The sequence below is a fragment of the Lynx canadensis genome, chromosome C1 (genome assembly GCF_007474595.2).
Source record: "Lynx canadensis isolate LIC74 chromosome C1, mLynCan4.pri.v2, whole genome shotgun sequence".
Taxonomy (NCBI): Eukaryota; Metazoa; Chordata; class Mammalia; order Carnivora; family Felidae; genus Lynx; species Lynx canadensis.
The window spans coordinates 145,864,124-145,881,493 of NC_044310.1; the positions used below are offsets into that span (position 1 = coordinate 145,864,124).

At 40.3% G+C, this 17,370-nt stretch overlaps 1 protein-coding gene across 4 annotated transcripts in view; it reads left to right on the forward strand.

Annotated features, from left to right (window-relative positions):
• The window catches only part of GPD2 (glycerol-3-phosphate dehydrogenase 2), a 142,555-nt gene that overhangs the window by 32,397 nt on the left and 92,788 nt on the right, over positions 1–17,370 (forward strand). For all 4 annotated transcript variants that reach the window (XM_030324216.1, XM_030324215.2, XM_030324218.1 and 1 more), the window contains exon 2: positions 3,594–3,703. In XM_030324216.1, the coding sequence (XP_030180076.1) occupies positions 3,602–3,703 (102 nt within the window). In that variant the 5' untranslated portion in view covers positions 3,594–3,601. The remainder of the gene's footprint in view (positions 1–3,593; positions 3,704–17,370) is intronic.

Here is a 17,370-nt window from a genome sequence, read left to right on the forward strand (position 1 = left end):
CCTTGCAAGAATTGGAGGACTGGCACTTACTTGTCTGTACAAATGCAAGAGTTGGTCCTGAGTCAATGTATACGCAATTTAATTCATAGGCTATTAAGTATAGACACCAGGCTGCAATAACTGAGCGAATTTTATTTCCGGATGATTTTTCTACCTTTGGTTTCTCACACTTTGGGTCGTGAAAGGTGAAGATTTATCGATATTTTTGTTCCCTTTCTTTGATGATTTTCTGGTTGGGGCTTTTGCTTGGATGGAAACAATCTTTCTCCTTTGTAATCACTGTGAAAACTTGTCTCCTTATAATGGAATGCAAGTGGGCACAAGTAGTCCACAGCATATGGTTTATATTTATCTGGTTTTAAATTTCTTTTGTTCAACAGTAAAACAAAGTTCTTAACATTATGTGACAGAAGGTTACCATAGATATTTTGCCAAAGCCTTCTTCATTGCCTAGGGAAACTCTAATGCCAAGGACTGTATACATGGGGTGAGTGTTTGAGAAAGAGGGTCTTCTTTTAGGAATAACAGTAAAACACGGTGTGGCCCTTGGGGAGAAGTTGCTTTTCTGAGAGCAAAAGGCAGGGCAGAACCAATCAGTGGTTAAGAGTATAGACTAAGTTGTGGTTTTGTCACTTACTGGTTGGTGACCTTGGGCAAATCCCTTACTCCTTCTGAGCCACAACTGCCTCTTTTATGAAATTAGGGTGTTGTGAGGGTGATATGAGCTGATGTGTGTAAAATTAAAAGCACCGTGCCTATTACCTAGGAGATACTCAATAAATGTCAACTGTTATCATTATAACATTGATGAGGATGAGGAGGAGGAGGAGAATAATCTTAGGAGAGCCAGGTGAAATTGATTTTGTGCTTTTGTTTTTTAATTACATGTAAGTGTGATTTATTCATCACAACTAGCTAGATGATCTGAGGTGGATTTGATCCCAATAGAAATAATGATCCCCTAAGCATTGGTTATTTTATGAAATTACTGGGAAAAAGAAAATATTGGTTATATTCCATATGATCACTAACTCTGAAAAATAATATATTAATGCAGTTTTCATGAGTATTAGTGGCTCATTGAGAAAACTCATGAAAATATCTCCATTGGTCTGTTTTGGTTTCAGAAGTCAAATTGAAGCTCTCTACTAAGGTGAGCAGGGAATACAGGGATGCACAGAATTGTAAAATCTTACAAACCTACACAGTTTGTAAGACTCCATACTGAACTGGCTGAGTGAACACCTCCACTGAGACATTTTCTTTGACTGTGTTATATAACATGCCTCCGTTGGCTATGTTGGTGTGTGGTACCCTTTGTGAGGTCATCAATGACATTATCCATTCAGAAGCAATGATACTGAGTTAAAGTCAATCAGCTACAAAACTCACATCCAACGGACCACCAGGCTGCTGTCTCTATGGGGAGGGCACATGCATTGTTTAGGTAAATAGAACTAGGTCTCTATTCTCGGTCCCTCCTTGTCAGGGGAACCCAGTTAGCTTGAGTCCTAGTCTCTCTCTAGGCTGCTGGGGTTTCCATTGTCGTGTGATAGGCACCCATGTGAACATACAAAGGCACCAGGAATCGTGGTGGGCTGTAACAAATGAGTGCCTTCCAAATTGGCTTAGTTGAGGTTTTCAGTTATCAGAGCAACCTTGGACGTAAGGTTTTGCTTAGAGTTGGCTGATGAATGGCGGCCCCTAGTCATCATGTACAAGTTGTTTGGCATAACTTGGGAAAGAGGGCATGTTTGACAAAGAGAACTCCAGCAGTAGAGAAACATATGTCTGTGAAATATTTTCTCTGATGACAATCTTAATAAAAAAAAGATGGGTCTTAGGATTTATTACTTTGTCAGAAGGAGTGAGATCAGAGGAAAAATAAAATCTTCAGAAATGCCAACTTTTATTTTAGTATGTAATTTATAGTATTCCAAAATAAATTTTCTATAGAATCGCAGTTATCCACTTCACTGAAATTCTTTGATTTAACATAGTTATGCTAATAGATTCTATTCATCCTATACGGACCCAAACATTTTAATGGTGACATAACTTACGTTGAGATATCTATATGTTCTTTACCATCCCTAGGTTAAAACTGACTTTATATTAAATACTTTCCTGAGTCATAAGATACCTGTAGAGCATAAGGTATGTTGTCCAGACAGGTCTGACCTCCACCCATTCAGGAAAGTAGGGTGGTGCCTTCCTGTAAGGTGTGGGTGTGCCAGCTACTATGGTGGATGAAAGTCTTAGATCAAATTGCTCACTATCAACTCTAAGTTAGAACTATTACTGCCTCTTCTCCTTCTTCCTCTTCTTCTCCTTCTTCTTCTTCTCCTTCTTCTTTTTATGTGATCACACAGTGTTATCGTTTTTTTTTTTTTTAGTTTAGCAAAATAAAATCTGAGAAGAGTTCTTTTAGTGGAATTTTCATTTTTATGCCCTTTTTGTGTGTGTTGTTTCTGACAAAGTTAAAGTATATTGAAGCCCTCAAAAACACTTTAAAAAATTCCATGAGTCCCATGGCACAATATGTGTGTGTGTATGTGTGTGTATATATGTATATGTATATACGTACATATGTATATATGTATTTCAAGGTGAGAAGAAAGTCAAGGAGCTAATGCAATATAAGACTTTATTCAGAAATATATAGTAAGCACGAAGACTGCTTCATATGAAGGGGCTCCCCTTGAAATTGTGGTGCCATGCAACCTGGCTAGAAGAAAACTTTTTTTGTTAAGTTCCCATAGTGAAAGGAATTATGGCAATCACTAGCAATGATCTTCTGCCATTTTGTGAAAGGATCAGGCATGGTTTCCTTTCACTTAAAATTTTTTTTTTTAAATTTTTATTTTAGAAGGAGAGAGAGAGTACAAGCCCAGGAAGGGGGGGTGGGGGGGGAGAGAGAGAGAGAAAATATTAAGCAGACTCTGTGCTCAGTGTGGAATCCTACACGGGGCTCAATCCTAAGACCCTGGGATCATGGCCTGAGCTGAAATCAAGAGGAGGACACTCAACTGACTGAACCACCCAGGGGCCCCTCCGTTGACTTTTTCCCTGTCAGGTGTAGACTCTTTTAGTGACAAGGACTGTGTTGGCTCTTGGCTCTAGTGAGAGCTTCCTTAGGAGGACAGAGCTCAGGAAGGGAGTCGTGCTGCAGTTTGAGTTAAAACCATGCCAAAGAACCTGAAGTAAATGTGAAGCTCACTCTGGACTAGTGTCAGACCTCCCCCAGTTTTCCCTGTGGAGGGGATTAGCAGTGGAACAAATCTGCAAGTACAGATACACAATACCATTTCTTGTCACGGCTCTCTTGACTTTATGCTGTGTAAATATCCTCGGTTGTCTCTTAATTTGCTCTCCTCTTTAATTCCTGTTGGAAGGCCACTCTTACGTGGTCAGTTCCCTGGTCTCCTTTTTTTTGAGCGTTGTTTTTGGCCCATTATAACTTCCTTATTTTCTGTTTTGTTTTCTAGTTTAGCACAGTTTCAGAATTGCGAGTCTCTTTTTATTATGGGGATTGTTATCTAATAAAAACCTTAATTCACTTCTTTCTGTTTCCTTTTTGTTTTTCTTTGTAGGCTAAGAAATGGCATTTCAAAAGGCAGTGAAAGGGACTATTCTTGTTGGAGGAGGTGCTCTTGCAAGTGTTCTAGGCCTCTCTCAGTTTGCTCATTACAGAAGGAAACAAGTAAGTAATTATGCATGTATTGATTACAATATGAAACTTAAATCTGTTAAAGAACTACGTATGGGGCATGTGTATGTTAATGGTTTTGTGTAGAAATTACAGTCTCAACTTGATCTGAAAGGCACTAATTTGGAACACTACCTTAATGGTCCGTGAGAACTATGGTGTTATCTCATTTTTTAAAAAGTGAATTTCTCTATCAGAAAGCATTATATTATTTAGCCACTGTTGTGGCTCTTTGGTTTTAAAAGAGTGCCTCATTTCCAAGCCCCAGGCTTTGTTCATTTTAGGCTTTCCTTGTCCAATTCATCCAAATGTCTGGATACCTTCTATGTTCCTGCCAAAAGTTTGTCTTATTAGAAGGCAGGCAGGCATCTGAGACAGGAAATGGAAAAGAGTCTATACAAAGGGCCCAACTTTGAATCTTGGTTTTACTCCTTAAAGGTTTTCTTACTTAGGTAGTATCACTTGATGGTAGATAAAATTTTTAATGGGAGAAAGCCATGAAATGAGATTGGTGTGAAGTTTCCAAATAATTTGAAGGGCTCAGTTTATTTTCATTTTATTTAAAATTTTTTTTTTTTCCCTTTGCACTACAACTATGCCAAATTGATGCCAGGAAATAATTTTGATGACTGGTTTTGTTCCTTTTAGGCTTGAAATGCTGGCAGTCACCCTAGTAATTAGTATTAGTCTCCTGTTCTCCCTTCCCCATGTCACCGGGGCATTTTATGATACCAGCTTGGTAGTGCATTCTCGATTCAAAGATGATGGTAAAGGAATTTGGGAAGCTGTTTGCAGCCAGACTGTTAACTACTCATTTTTTTGCATTTTTGCGAGAGCCTTGACGCCATGGGTTGTCTTGCCCTTGTCTTTTTCTTTGTGTTCCAAGACATTGGAGCCCGCCACAGTCCTTAGAGTCCAGGTCCTGAATGAGAAATACTACTTTAGAAACACATGTTAAGAAGAATCAAGTTGGGGTGCCTGGGTGGCTCAGTCGGTTGGGCGTCCGACTTCGGCTCAGGTCATGATCTCGCGATCCGTGAGTTCGAGCCCCGCGTCGGGCTCTGGGCTGACAGCTCAGAGCCTGGAGCCTGTTTCAGATTCTGTGTCTCCCTCTCTCTCTGACCTTCCCCCATTCATGCTCTGTCTCAAAAATGAATAAACGTTAAAAAAAAAAAATAAAAAAAAGAAGAATCAACCTGTTGGCTTATAGTTAAAAACAAAAAACAAAACAAAACAGACACAGGCACAAAGTCTCATTTTTAGTGCTTCTTCCTAAAGACAGAATTGAATAGGTTGTGTTAGTCTTTTTCATTCTTACCTGTGAGCACATTGCCCGTGAGGCTTCCCCAGGTGTATGCCTTGCAGGTATTATTGACTGACTTGCTAGGAAGCGCGTCTTCACTCATGGATCACGCCCGATGCGCTATTCCTTTAGTTTTCATTTTTTTACTTCTTTAAAGTTTATTTATTTATTTTGAGGGAGACAGAGGCAGCATGAGTGGGGGAGGGGTAGAAAGAGGGAGAGAGAGAGAGGATTCCAAAGCAGGCTCCACGCTGCCGGCGCAGAGCCAGATGCGGGGCTTGAACTTTCGAAACCGTGAGACCGTGACCTGAGCTGAAACCAAGAGTCAGATGCTTAACTGACCGAGCTACCCAGGCGCCCCCGATGCACTATTCCTTGCATGCAAGGAATGCCCCTCGGATGACTGCCCTGGCTAGGCTCATTACTGTCAACACACCCGACTTGGTGCTATTTGTGGGGGAGGCCTTAGTAGGCAATGAGGCCGTGGACCAGCTGGGCAAATTCAGCAGAGCCTTGGCTGACCATTCTATGGCTCAAACGCCTTGGCTCATTGATGGCATCGTCCTTACCAATTTGATACCATTGATGACAAGGTGGGAGCTGCTATTTCTATGACCTACATCACAAGCAAAGCCATCGTCTTTGTGGGCAGTGGCCCGTCTCAACGCTGTGACCTACACAGTCTCAACGCTAAGGCTGTGGTGGCTGCCCTCATGAAGGTTCAGTTCCCTCGGTTGCTTAAAAATAAGTGTGAAAAGATGCTGCTTCTGCTGAAGCTGTTTCAGAAGTGCAGTTCTGTTTGGGACATGGGCTTTAATGGATTGGGTTACTTCTGCCATCTTTACCAGGGCCATCGGAAATGACACTGGCAAATGCCAGCACCAGAGGTCACAATATCTAATAGAATGTTGCCAAATTTGTACACGATTTATCTCTGTAACCCACAGCGAGCATGTTCTACTTCAGAGTTTATAACTTAACTTTGTGCTTGGGTAATACTGTTTCATATGTTTTGTTTGTTTGCTTTTTCTTTTTCTTTTTTTTTTTAAAATTTTTTAATGTTTATTTACTTTTGAGAGAGAGAAAGAGACAGAGTACGAGTGGGGTAATGGCACAGAGGGAGGGAGACACAGAATCCGAAGCAGGCTCCAGGCTCTGAGCTGTCAGCACACAGCCCAAAGCGGGGCTCGAACTCACAAGCCACAAGATCATGACCTGAGTTGAAGTCAGATGCCTAACTGACTGAGCCACCCAGGTGCCCCTGTTTGTTTGCTTTTTCTTAATCTCACAGAGTGAACAGTCGATACTGCCTCTAATCAATCCAGGTAGGGGTGAATTTTAGTCAGTAAAATCAAGGCAAAACAAGGGTCTTTTGATTTCTGGGTCATTTTGCCATTTTCTCCTTCCTAAGTTAGACATCCTGACCACCCTAATAGCGAAATGAAACAGATACCAGCGGTTTCAAGTCATTTATAATTTTAATCTGACAAGTTCTTTTGAGAAGAATCACCATGGGCATATTCAATCAATGAGTTGCATGAGACTTTCACCCAAGCATGTGCATTCTTTTGTGGTGATTCCTGTCCCTTAAAGCCACTACCATGAGCATATTTTTGGGTAGCAGGTTGGTATGTAGCCCTAGGGATTAGGGAAAAAAAAAAAAAAAAAAGAGAGAGAGAGAGAGGGGAGGGGAGGGAAGAGGGGAGACAACTCATTTGAGCCACTGACATAAAATGACCAGGGGCCTCAGCTGTCCTTTCTCAGAAAATATCTGCCAATCAGAGCCATTCTGGGGGCTTTTCAATGGTCAAGAAAAAATATGCCCCTTAATACCCATTATTTGGCTACATTGTGTAGAAGCTGTCTCCTTAAAAATGCTCCATTTTTCTGCAGAGCAATAAAATGCTTACAGTATGCTTGTGTTTTTATATTTTTTTCAGTCTTCTAAGATGATTCTAACTGGTAAATTGTTCCCTTTAAGAATAAGTTGGTGTTGAAAGTACAAGATACTGAAGTATAAGAAAGCCATCTGTCGAGTTCAAGTCCAGGCACATTTTGCTGGCATTCCCGCACCTACTGTTGTGTCTCCTCTGACTCCTAACCGGTGCTCATTTGATAGCTGGAGCACGAAGCTTCCTACCTTAAATACCCGTTCTGAAAACAAACGGGTTGATTGTAAAAGTTGGTCAATTGTTAAAGCACATTTGACTAAGACAGTGCTGTGTCTAAGTGTTTACGTGCCAGGCCAGCTCACACAAAGCCTTTGAAATCAATTCTACAGTTTAATTACCTTGTATTTGCAAGGGGGATAATAGAAGGAAAGCTCTTATACGTTCAGTTTTTGGGTTTTTTTATTAAACAGAAAACACTATGAAATCAAATAAGATCTTGTTCACTTACCTTTTAGCCACTTGCTTGAATAAAAGCTATTGTAGGTGAGGAGATAGAGACCTTTGGGAGACTCTGGCATTTCCGGAGGCAAGTTGGGGGTTAGAGGTGATAGTAATGATTGTTTGGTCTCACTTCATAGTATGGCTTTCCCTCATACGAGCATATTGTGAAAATTTATATTTTGTTTTTCAGTGATCAGGTGTATCCATTGTTGACCCAAGGGAAGCCTAGAGACTTTTCTCCTTGTGAGATAAATAGATCAGAGTTAGAAGGGATGAATATCATGACTTAAGGAGATATTATTATTATTATTATTATTATTATTATTTTCTTTTGAAGCTGGAGCAACCTAAATTTTCCTATTCCAGTGAGGAATCTGAGGGGGGAAAAGGGATGAATGATGGCTGACATTTTTTGACCGTGTATCCCTGCAGGAAAGGAGTTTTGTGGCCACAAATGGCATCCACTTTCAGGCTCGCTTCAGTTACGCATGTAGGGTTTTTTTTGAGTGGTCTTGGAGAGGCTTCCTATTCGTTTCATTTTCCTCCTTGTATTTCCTCATCCACAAATAGGTGATTAAGTTTCCACAAAGTCTTGGTTTTCCTCTCCCCAGACCAGCTATATTCCAAGGACCAGGAGGCTGAGGAGTGGGTCTAAATCTCTTACCACTTGAATCCCCACCAGGGTGCGGCAAGCAAGCACCTCTGCAGTGGTGTGCTGAGTTTTGAGAGCAAGTTATTTACCATTCACTATTTACTAGAGGTCTGTTTAATAATAAACTTTTGATTGGAAGGGACTTGGAAGACACCCAGTCTTCCTCTGGGGACAGGATGCTCTTCTAGTGATTCCTTTATCTCTAGTGAAGGGAAAGTGTTACTTCATGGGTGAGTCTCCTTTTCTAATTTCAAGCCAATGGGAGACCAGAATGGATGGAGAGGGGAGTTGAAATTAGGAGAGAAGGCCTTGGGTACTTTCAGAGCCAGTAAACTGTAGCGAGGAACGGAAGTAGAGAGTGTTAAAGTTGGGGCTGCATATGAGGGTTCCTCAGGGAGGTGGGAAGAAGGCGGGTGGCCGGGGAGAATGGGGCAAAAACAGGGTAGGTGTGCAAAGATTTGACTGAGGGTTGCCCCAGGCTTTTGCCTTTCATTATAGACCAAAGGAATTTTTGAAACTTCTTTTTTTTTTTAAACTCAACGTTTATTTCATACCTTCTAGGTCTAACTGGAAACACTGGTGTGATGGTGTGGGCTTCTTTCTAACCCCAGTGGTGTGGTTGATGTAACAAAGATCTATTTAGGTCTGAGGTCTATTTAGGTCTGGGCCCTCTCACGTAATACATACTCAGTTTGTTCCTTCCATTACCACTCTGAAGGTGTAGTGGGCTTTGTGAGCCAGCTCTGAGGTGAGGCCTGAAAACCACTGAGAGCTTTCTCAAAGCCCGGATGCGAAAGTTTTCTTTTTTTTCTTTCCTTTTTTTTTTTTTTTTTTCCTTTACCTTGCATAGGCAGGGAATGGGCTTCAGGGTATGGAAATCAAGGTCTCTTTTCAGTTTGAGGAATGATTGTATTGGAATCAGGGAACATAGAGATTCTCGTTGATTTTATTTCCTTCCATTCGTGAGCGATATAACATACGGGACGAGAGTACGATCTTGACAAAGATTGCCTGTATCCAACACTTAGCTCTACTGAAGAGCTAAGAGACTATGGACAGTTTTCTTAAGTTCTCTGGACCTCATTTTCCTTTGTCTGTAAAATAGGGAGAACAAAGGTACTTTCCTCCCAAGATTGTTGAAGAGCAATAAAGCCTGAAAGAGTTTCTGGAACATAGTAGGCTTTCAAAAAGTGTGAGCTAGTATTGGATTCCCGGGTGATACGAATATAAAGTGTGGCTGTAAGCAGCAAGAACGGTGTTCCTGTTACTGGCGATCCTTGCATTCAGGGCTACCTTGTTAAGACTTCTGAGATCTGCAGCAATGGTGTGTCCTTCCTCTGAGGTTGTAAGAGAATGGCTAGAAAGCAGGTGTACAAATACCTTCTGTTTTCTCTTTGCCTTGCTTCCTGATCTGACAATGAGCCAATAACCAGGTAGACAATCCCAGTTATTGACTTAAACTCTTTTTCTGTTTTCTGTTGTAAGGAATAAATTCCTTGAAGTTCCTGCTGTTTCTTCTCTTTTTTTTTCCCTTAGGCTTTTATGAGTTATGACAGGCTTGATTTATATGGCTGATATGTTTCTAAAAAGTTATGTGACTATAGCATTTTTGATAAATTAATTTTACATAGTGCAATGCTATTTTTTGGAATTCTATGGTGAAACATATGAAAAACAATATTTTTAACAAGGTCCATTTTGGGAGGGGGGCGGAGGGACGATTCTCTTGTATCATTTTAGCTTGAAGTGGAATGCAATTAGGCTTATTATTTTCCAAAGTCATTGATGTAGTACTAGTAATTATTGACAGGATCTTTATGCTTTGCAAAATAGCCTCTCACTTTGTAGGAGTTAGTAATTTACTATACTTGTGAATGGCTTATAAAATACTAGAATTCACTCTGCTATGTGCATGAATTAAGGGAACATGAAGAAATGATTATGGCGATGGGTTATGTGAGTTGAATTACAGGTAAAACTATATTACCTCCATTGTTAGTATCATCAAAACTCAGAAGGAAAAATACATGCGCTAATGAGAGGCAAAGTGATGTATGAACAGTTAAAATCCATAGGAATTTTGAGCACATTTTTTTAATTTGTAATTTTGGTCTCTTCTCGATACATTATTTGTAAGAGATTCTAATAAAGCAGAGCCTTTTGACTTATATACCAGCCACTCCAAATATAAAAGATGGGATTGGAGAAGGAGTAAAAATAGAATGATCATCTCTAGTGAAAGTAAGATCAACTTTGGGACTTATTTTAATGGACCCCCCCGATTGAACAGATATTTAGCTTCCTGAATTTGTCTGTTACACAAGTGTGGAGGGGTTTTGGTGAGCCTGTTCATGTGCACAGTTTATGCAAGTTTTCAGAACTCCTGTTTCTTCATAAAGTAGGTTAATGTCATTTAATCCTAGGTTTTCTTTTTCCCCCCTGCCAAGCACTAAGTCAGTGTATACAAGCCAGTGATCATGATACCTGTCACAAAGCAGGTCTTTAGTATCTGTCTAGTACTTTCCCTTCCCCTGATGTAGGATATGAACATATGAAACAGATCTAGCCCTATTAGGCGTAGCAAGAATGCTGTAACACTAGATTTATTTACATAGCTGAGCTTTTGTTTGGCTTAATGTGGCTTCTATTAACTGCTGGAGAGAGAAACTGGTAGAGGGTAGAGAAACATGAAGTTCAGATGAATATCTGTTGAAGAGAAATAAAAATCATAAGCAAATGCTGGTGAAGGATGTAGAGCAGTAGGTAGCCTCATCTATTGCTGGTGAGAATACAAAATGGTACAGCTATTTTGGAGGACAGTTTGGCAGTTTCTTACAAAACGAAACATATTCTTCCCGTATGATCCAGCAATCACTGTCATTGATATTTACCCAAAAGACTTGGAAAGTATGTTCACACAAAAACCTGCACAGGAGTGTGTCTCACAGCTTTATTCATAATTACTAAGACTTGGAAGCAAGCAAGATGTCCTTTAGTAGGTGAAGATCCAGATAAACAAACTGTGGTGCTTCCAGACAATGGACTATTATTCAATACTAAAAAGAAATGAACTATTGTGCCACAAAGAGACATGGAAGAAAAAATGATAATGGAAGGACTCCACTATGGAGTCTCCAAAACTATTGGAGTCAGTTAAAAGATCAGGGATTGCCCCCAGGGTGTGTGGGGGAGATGAATAGGCAGAACACAGAGGATTTTTAGGACAGTGAAACTACTCGGTATGATATTATAATGATGGATATATGTTATCATGCATTTGTACAACCCCATAAAATGTACAACATGAAGGGTGAACTCTTTTTTTTTTTTTTTTAGTGTTTTTAATTTTTTTTTTTTTTTTGAGACAGAGAGGGAGAGAGAGAGGGAGAGAGAGAGAATGAGCAGGGGAGGGGCAGAGACAGAGAGGGGGACAGAGGATCCAAAGCAGGCTCTGTGCTGACAACTGAGAACCCTATGTGGAGCTCAAAATCACAAACCATAAGATCATGACCTGAGCACTCAGGCACCCCAAGAGTGAACTCTTAAGTAAACTGTCAACTTCGGATGATTCTAATGTGTCAATGTAAGTTCATTCTTGGGGAAAAAAAAACAAAAAACAAAAAACAAAACACCATTCTGGTGAATGTTGTTGATAAAGGCAAAGTATGTATGAGGGCAAAAGGTATATGGAAAACCCCTGGATCTTTTTCTCAATTTTGTTGTAATTCTAAAACTGCTGTACAGAATAAAGCCTATAAAATAAACAAACACACAGATAAAATTTAAAATCATAAGCACAGTACTTAAGACGTGATGTCAGTTAAGAAATTTTGAATTATAAAAAATTCCACTCGCATTACTTTTCAGTAGCATCTTTGGATGTAACAGTTTATTTACTTTTTGAGCATGCTTAATATCTTTAAGAATCTAACCTCAGTTATAAATATTCTTCTGGTTCCTAAGCTAAAGAGTATCTGTGGCTTTGAAATCAGTATAATCTTCCTGAGCACTGATGTAGCTGAAATTATTACATGACACGTTTGCTATATGCTTACCAGATTGATCTTAACTTAGTCAATTCCAGCTACGAGACTTGTTTGTTCTAATAACCATCTCCAGAGGCATTTTCATGGGTTCATAAACAGCCTTTTTCTTAAAAAGATCTTACGGAGTTCTGTAATGGCAACTGTTCTTTAAACAGTCTTCATTTTTGTTGACTTTAATGTTTAGGTGGGGAACGATAGTGTTAGATACCGAATGAAAAATGCATATTAAGGAGGAGAATGGATTAGTGGTTAAGTAACAGGCTCCTTGGTCCTATCTGCCTGCTTAAAGAGCTGTGGCTTCAGCATTATATCAAATATAAAGGTAGAAATGTCTTTGCACTGTGGCTTAGTGGGGCTTGTGTTTGATGATCTGTCCTTCCAGCTTTATTTTTTCTTTTATTGTTTTAAAATACGATTTATTGTCAAAGTGACTAACATACAGTGTATGCAGTGTGCTCTTGGTTTTGGGGGTAGATTCCTGTGATTCATTGCTTACATACAACACCCAGTGCTCATCCCAACAAGTGCCCCCCTCAATGCCCGTCACCCATTTTCCTCTCTGCCCGACCCCTCCATCCACCCTCAGTTTGTTCTCTGTATTTAAGAGTCTCTTATCATTTGCCTCCCACCCTCTCTGTTTGTAACTGTTTTTTCCCCTTCCCTTCCCCCATGGTCTTCTGTTAAGTTTCTCAGGATCCACATATGAGTGAAAACATATGGTATCTGTCTTTCTCTGATTGACTTATTTCCCTCAGCATAATACCCTCCAGTTCCATCCACGTTGCTGCAAATGGCATGATTTCATTCTTCCTCATTGCCAAGTAGTATTCCATTGTATATATACACCACATCTTCTTTATCCATTCATCAGTTGATTGTCCTTCGAGCTTTATATGTACGGACTTATTTTTCTGTAAACGATGGGTCTTTATCCACGAGGGGAGTATTCTGAACTATGTATAGACTGTATGCAGGGTAGGTGAGTTGTGAATCTTGGGTTGTAATGCTAAACATATCTCATAGTTGTGTATTAATTTGAGCAAGCTAATGATGTAATAAACAACTGCCGGAGCTCACTGGGTTATCACCATGAGGGTTTATTTCTTCCTCATAGTACAGTTCAGTGAAGATAGATGGGGGACCTGCTTGTGGCAATCATTCAGAGATCTATGTGGCTCTGGCATATTATAGTACTTTTTGACCCACTGGATCATTTCCACCCAATGCTAAGGGAGGGTGGGAGGGAAATGCAATCCAGCAGTGTTCTCTGGAGGAAGAGAACAAGTTTTAAGCATCTAGCCATTACATCTGTGTCCTGACTTTAGCTTCTAATCTGATTGACAAGCAAGCTGCATTTCTTTTGATGAGAGTTTTATTGTTAGAGTATAGGCCAAAGACTCTACCGTTCACTTGCTTCTCTTGTTGAGAACTCTGTGCATAGATTCCTGGAAGAACTGTTTTTCTCCTAGAAACACAACGAAATGTGTTGGGGTTGCCTCTGATAGCTAAAGCGTGATGAGGACTATGAGTACACTGTATCTTCCATAAGGCCAGTTTGAACTATTCTTACCTCCTCTATATGGTTAACCGTTTCTTCAGAGGCATGTTTCATCAGAGGCACTAAAATTATGCAGACAGAGCTGGAAATGTTCTTTGAAGAGCATCCTATCATCTTCCTTATAATTTTGGTTTTTATTTAACACTTAGCTCTCAACACGGGGCCATGGCAATATCTCTGAGTTATAACTCACATCAGGCCTTCGAGGAGTTTGCAATGCTATTTTATTGCTGGCATACAAAATCAGCGAGGTTACTGTACTGCTAGAGGTCACACAGTGAGTCAACGACTGAGCTATGATTAGCGTTGACAGCTGGTGAGCTTCTAGGCTGTTGCTAACTGAGCAACATTGACATTCATTCTGATTTGACTTTGCATTTCATTTTCAACTATTTATTCATTTTGAGGCCTCTTTAAGAAACTTTTTAGGATATTGTGGAACTGAGGAAACTTTCTATAAATGCTTTGGGGAGAGTCCCTTCACTCCCTTTCCTTCTCCCCATCTTCTAGCTTAATAGTTAAATTATGTTTGTGTTAGGACAGCTTCCTCTAGGTAGAGTTTGGGCAGATTAAGAAGAAAATCGGCGATGTTGATTTTACTCGCTTCCCTTATTTTGCAATTTGTGGTTTTTCAACAAAGACATTCTTAGATCTAATTATATGCTTGTGAGTAGAAACTAGAAATGTTATAAAAAAGTGTATATTTGAAGAACTAATCCACAAGAGAAATGGAAAGTGTGCATCACAAATTTGACCCAGAACTATTTTGAACATCAAGGTAAAATGTAGCTGAGGGCCATCTGGGTTGTAAAGCTGAGAAATGATCATTTGTCTCATTGGGTCAGAGTTTTATTAACCTGAGAGGGATGGGGGAAGGATGAACCCCCTGTATCCACTTCCAGATGTATGTGTTGGGGAGGTTTTTAAGAAAAAGTGCTATTTCATGGAACCCTGGATGTCAACTTGACTGCCCAGTGCAGCTGGCCACGGGCTAGGCAGACTCCCTAAGACTTCTGATTTCACTGATGGTCATTGACGGCTCCCTGCTCTATGGTGCCCAAGAGGCTGGTGGATCAAGGGACCCAGATAAGCTACACGTACAAAGAGAGCCTAGCACAGCTGAGGTCATGGAATATGGAGTCAAACTTGGGATCAAATTCTGATTCTCTCCGTTACCTGCACAAGGAATAACTAACCTCACTTTCCTTAGTGGTCAAAGGATGCCTCTGTTCTGTGGTAATTGTTAGACCTGTAGAAGCTAGCTCATTAGAGTGTGAGGACAAGTAGCAGCCGGGCAGACCCCAGGACTGGCTCTTCCCCCTCTGTCCAGCCTGAGCCCAGGCTTTCTCTCCAGATCCTCTGGTTCTTAGCACAGCTGTTAGAATTGAAGAGCAGTATCAAGTTGAGACAACTCCAAATACATTTTTTCTGAAATATTTATTTGAAAACCAGTAACACATATCCCCCACAAAACCTCAGATCATGTAATCAGTTATGATGTGAGTTTACCTGAAGTAGATTCAGACAGAGCCAAAGGGTTTTCCCGCTTTTTCAGCTGTAAAAAAGTTATACAGCTTGAGATGCCTGGGTGGCTCAGTCAGTTAAGCGTCTGATTTGATTTTGGCTCAGGTCGTGATCTCACGGTTCCTGAGTTTGAGCCCCCTGTTGGGCTGTGTGCTGATAGTGCTGAGCCTACTAGGGATTCGGGCTCACTCTCTCTCTGCCCCTTCCCCACTTGCTCTCTCTCTCTCTCTCTCTCTCTCTCAAAATAAATAAAAATAAACTTAAGAAAAAGTTTTGCAAATTAATAGTTTGGATATATCATGAGCTGTTCAGAGAGCTTCTCTGTGATATCTCAAATGAATGGCAGCCACTTAAAGGCGGGGTAACACCTTGCAGGTGCACTACCACTCCCATCTCAGCCATCCCCAGAAGGAAGGACTTGTTTTTTCTTCTCTGGTCCCCAGTGGAGAGGACAGTCTACCCATTAGCAGCTGTTCCCACAGAGTAATCATGAGTCCCTCACTGAGTATGCTCACAGTGAGAAATGCTGCTCACTGTCACGTAAGTACAAGAAAAGACATCACTGTTCGCAGTCCCAAAGTGATTCAGGAGGTGAAGGCCATTAAAACACGTTAAGATTCCCGGTAAGGAGATGCAGGTTGTGTTTCCTTTCCAGGAAAATACAAATATTGTTGGTCTTTTTCAGTGACAACAAAAGGCCAGGCAGTTTCCCTTAACTCTAACAGTTCCGTTACCAAGATGTGATTGAGTCACACGATACGGGGGAGAGAGAGAGATAGTTGCCGTATAAAGTGATTTGCATGAAACCCTACTTTATACTCCAATTATTACTGCACGTGATTACAGGACAACCTGGTTGTTAATTGCGTGTGGTCTTTGAATATGCACTTCTTTCAGAAATAGACACTAATTATTAGATCTTGTTTTCGGTCTCACCTGAAGTTGCAAATGTCTAGGATTTTTTTTTTTTTTTTTAATTTGCAAGTCTAATGGTGCACAGACATAGTAAAACTGATCGCGTTTTGAATCCTGTTCTGTTCTGTGGGATATAAACTCTCAAAGATGATGAACTTAACTTTCAGTTCTCTGTTCACAGGTGCCAATCTCTTCACAAAAACTATGTGTTTGCTATCAAAATTCTGGAGGAATTTCATCTTTTTACAGTGTAGATGAAAATTTGCTTATAAATTTTAAAAAAGTCCACTTCCCCATAGATGATCATGATTAAATATCAGAAATAACAATATCAGAGTAATATTAAATATTTTCCCAGTTCTACTAGGATAAGAATTTTTTGTTTGGGAGCTGTGGTTAGAATTCTACTGGGCAAAAGGAAGTTTGTTTTGTATCTTGGACTCTCCTTTCTTCTGGATTCAGTGGCTGAATTAGGCATTCGATCTTGAATCAAATTATTGGCCTATCCTGTCTTTAGACCAGGGTCGGCAAACTTCTATGTGTACGGGGGCCAGACTGGTGAGATAAAAGCATGAAATCAGTGAGTGGGGGGCCCTGGACTAATAAGAACACACAATCCCTGCCTGAGGGCAGCAGCTGCTGTGCAGTTTTGGCAGCTTTATCTCAGAAATCCTCATTTATGTATAAAATACAGGAACTTTTAAATATTGGATGTGTAATACATGTTTTTAAGAAAGCAGTGTGCTGAGCAAAGAAATGCATTAGCATGACTTCTGGTTTTAGCACGTGCCGTTCTCACTTCGTTTCCTGGCATTGTAATCCAACTAATGCCCATTAGCCATTCTTGACTTGATGTAGCTATGATTTCCAGAAAACCTCGGGTCTGGATTAGGCATGCCTCTGTGGCTCTTGTAGCCTCTTCTCTACTTAAATCTGCCTGTTCAGCAATATTATGATTGCCTCTTTACCTTTTTGTTTGGCCTCCATTCTATAGAATCTCTGAAGACCTCTATTACATATTGACTGCATAAGTAAGTGGTGTGGCTGAGGTGTCCTGTGAGAGTTTTGGTCTCTCAGATAACTTAGGGCATGTTGCCATTCCGAGATTTCTCCCAGAATCTGAGTCAGTCTTTTAGTGGAGCTTATCTTCCAGATTCCTGCTCAAACAAATTGCCTTTCGAAAGAGCTGGTCTGGGAAGATGTGGAGTACAAATACAGTAAAACCTTGGTTTTGTTCTGTAAACACACTTGTAATCCAAAGCACTTGTAT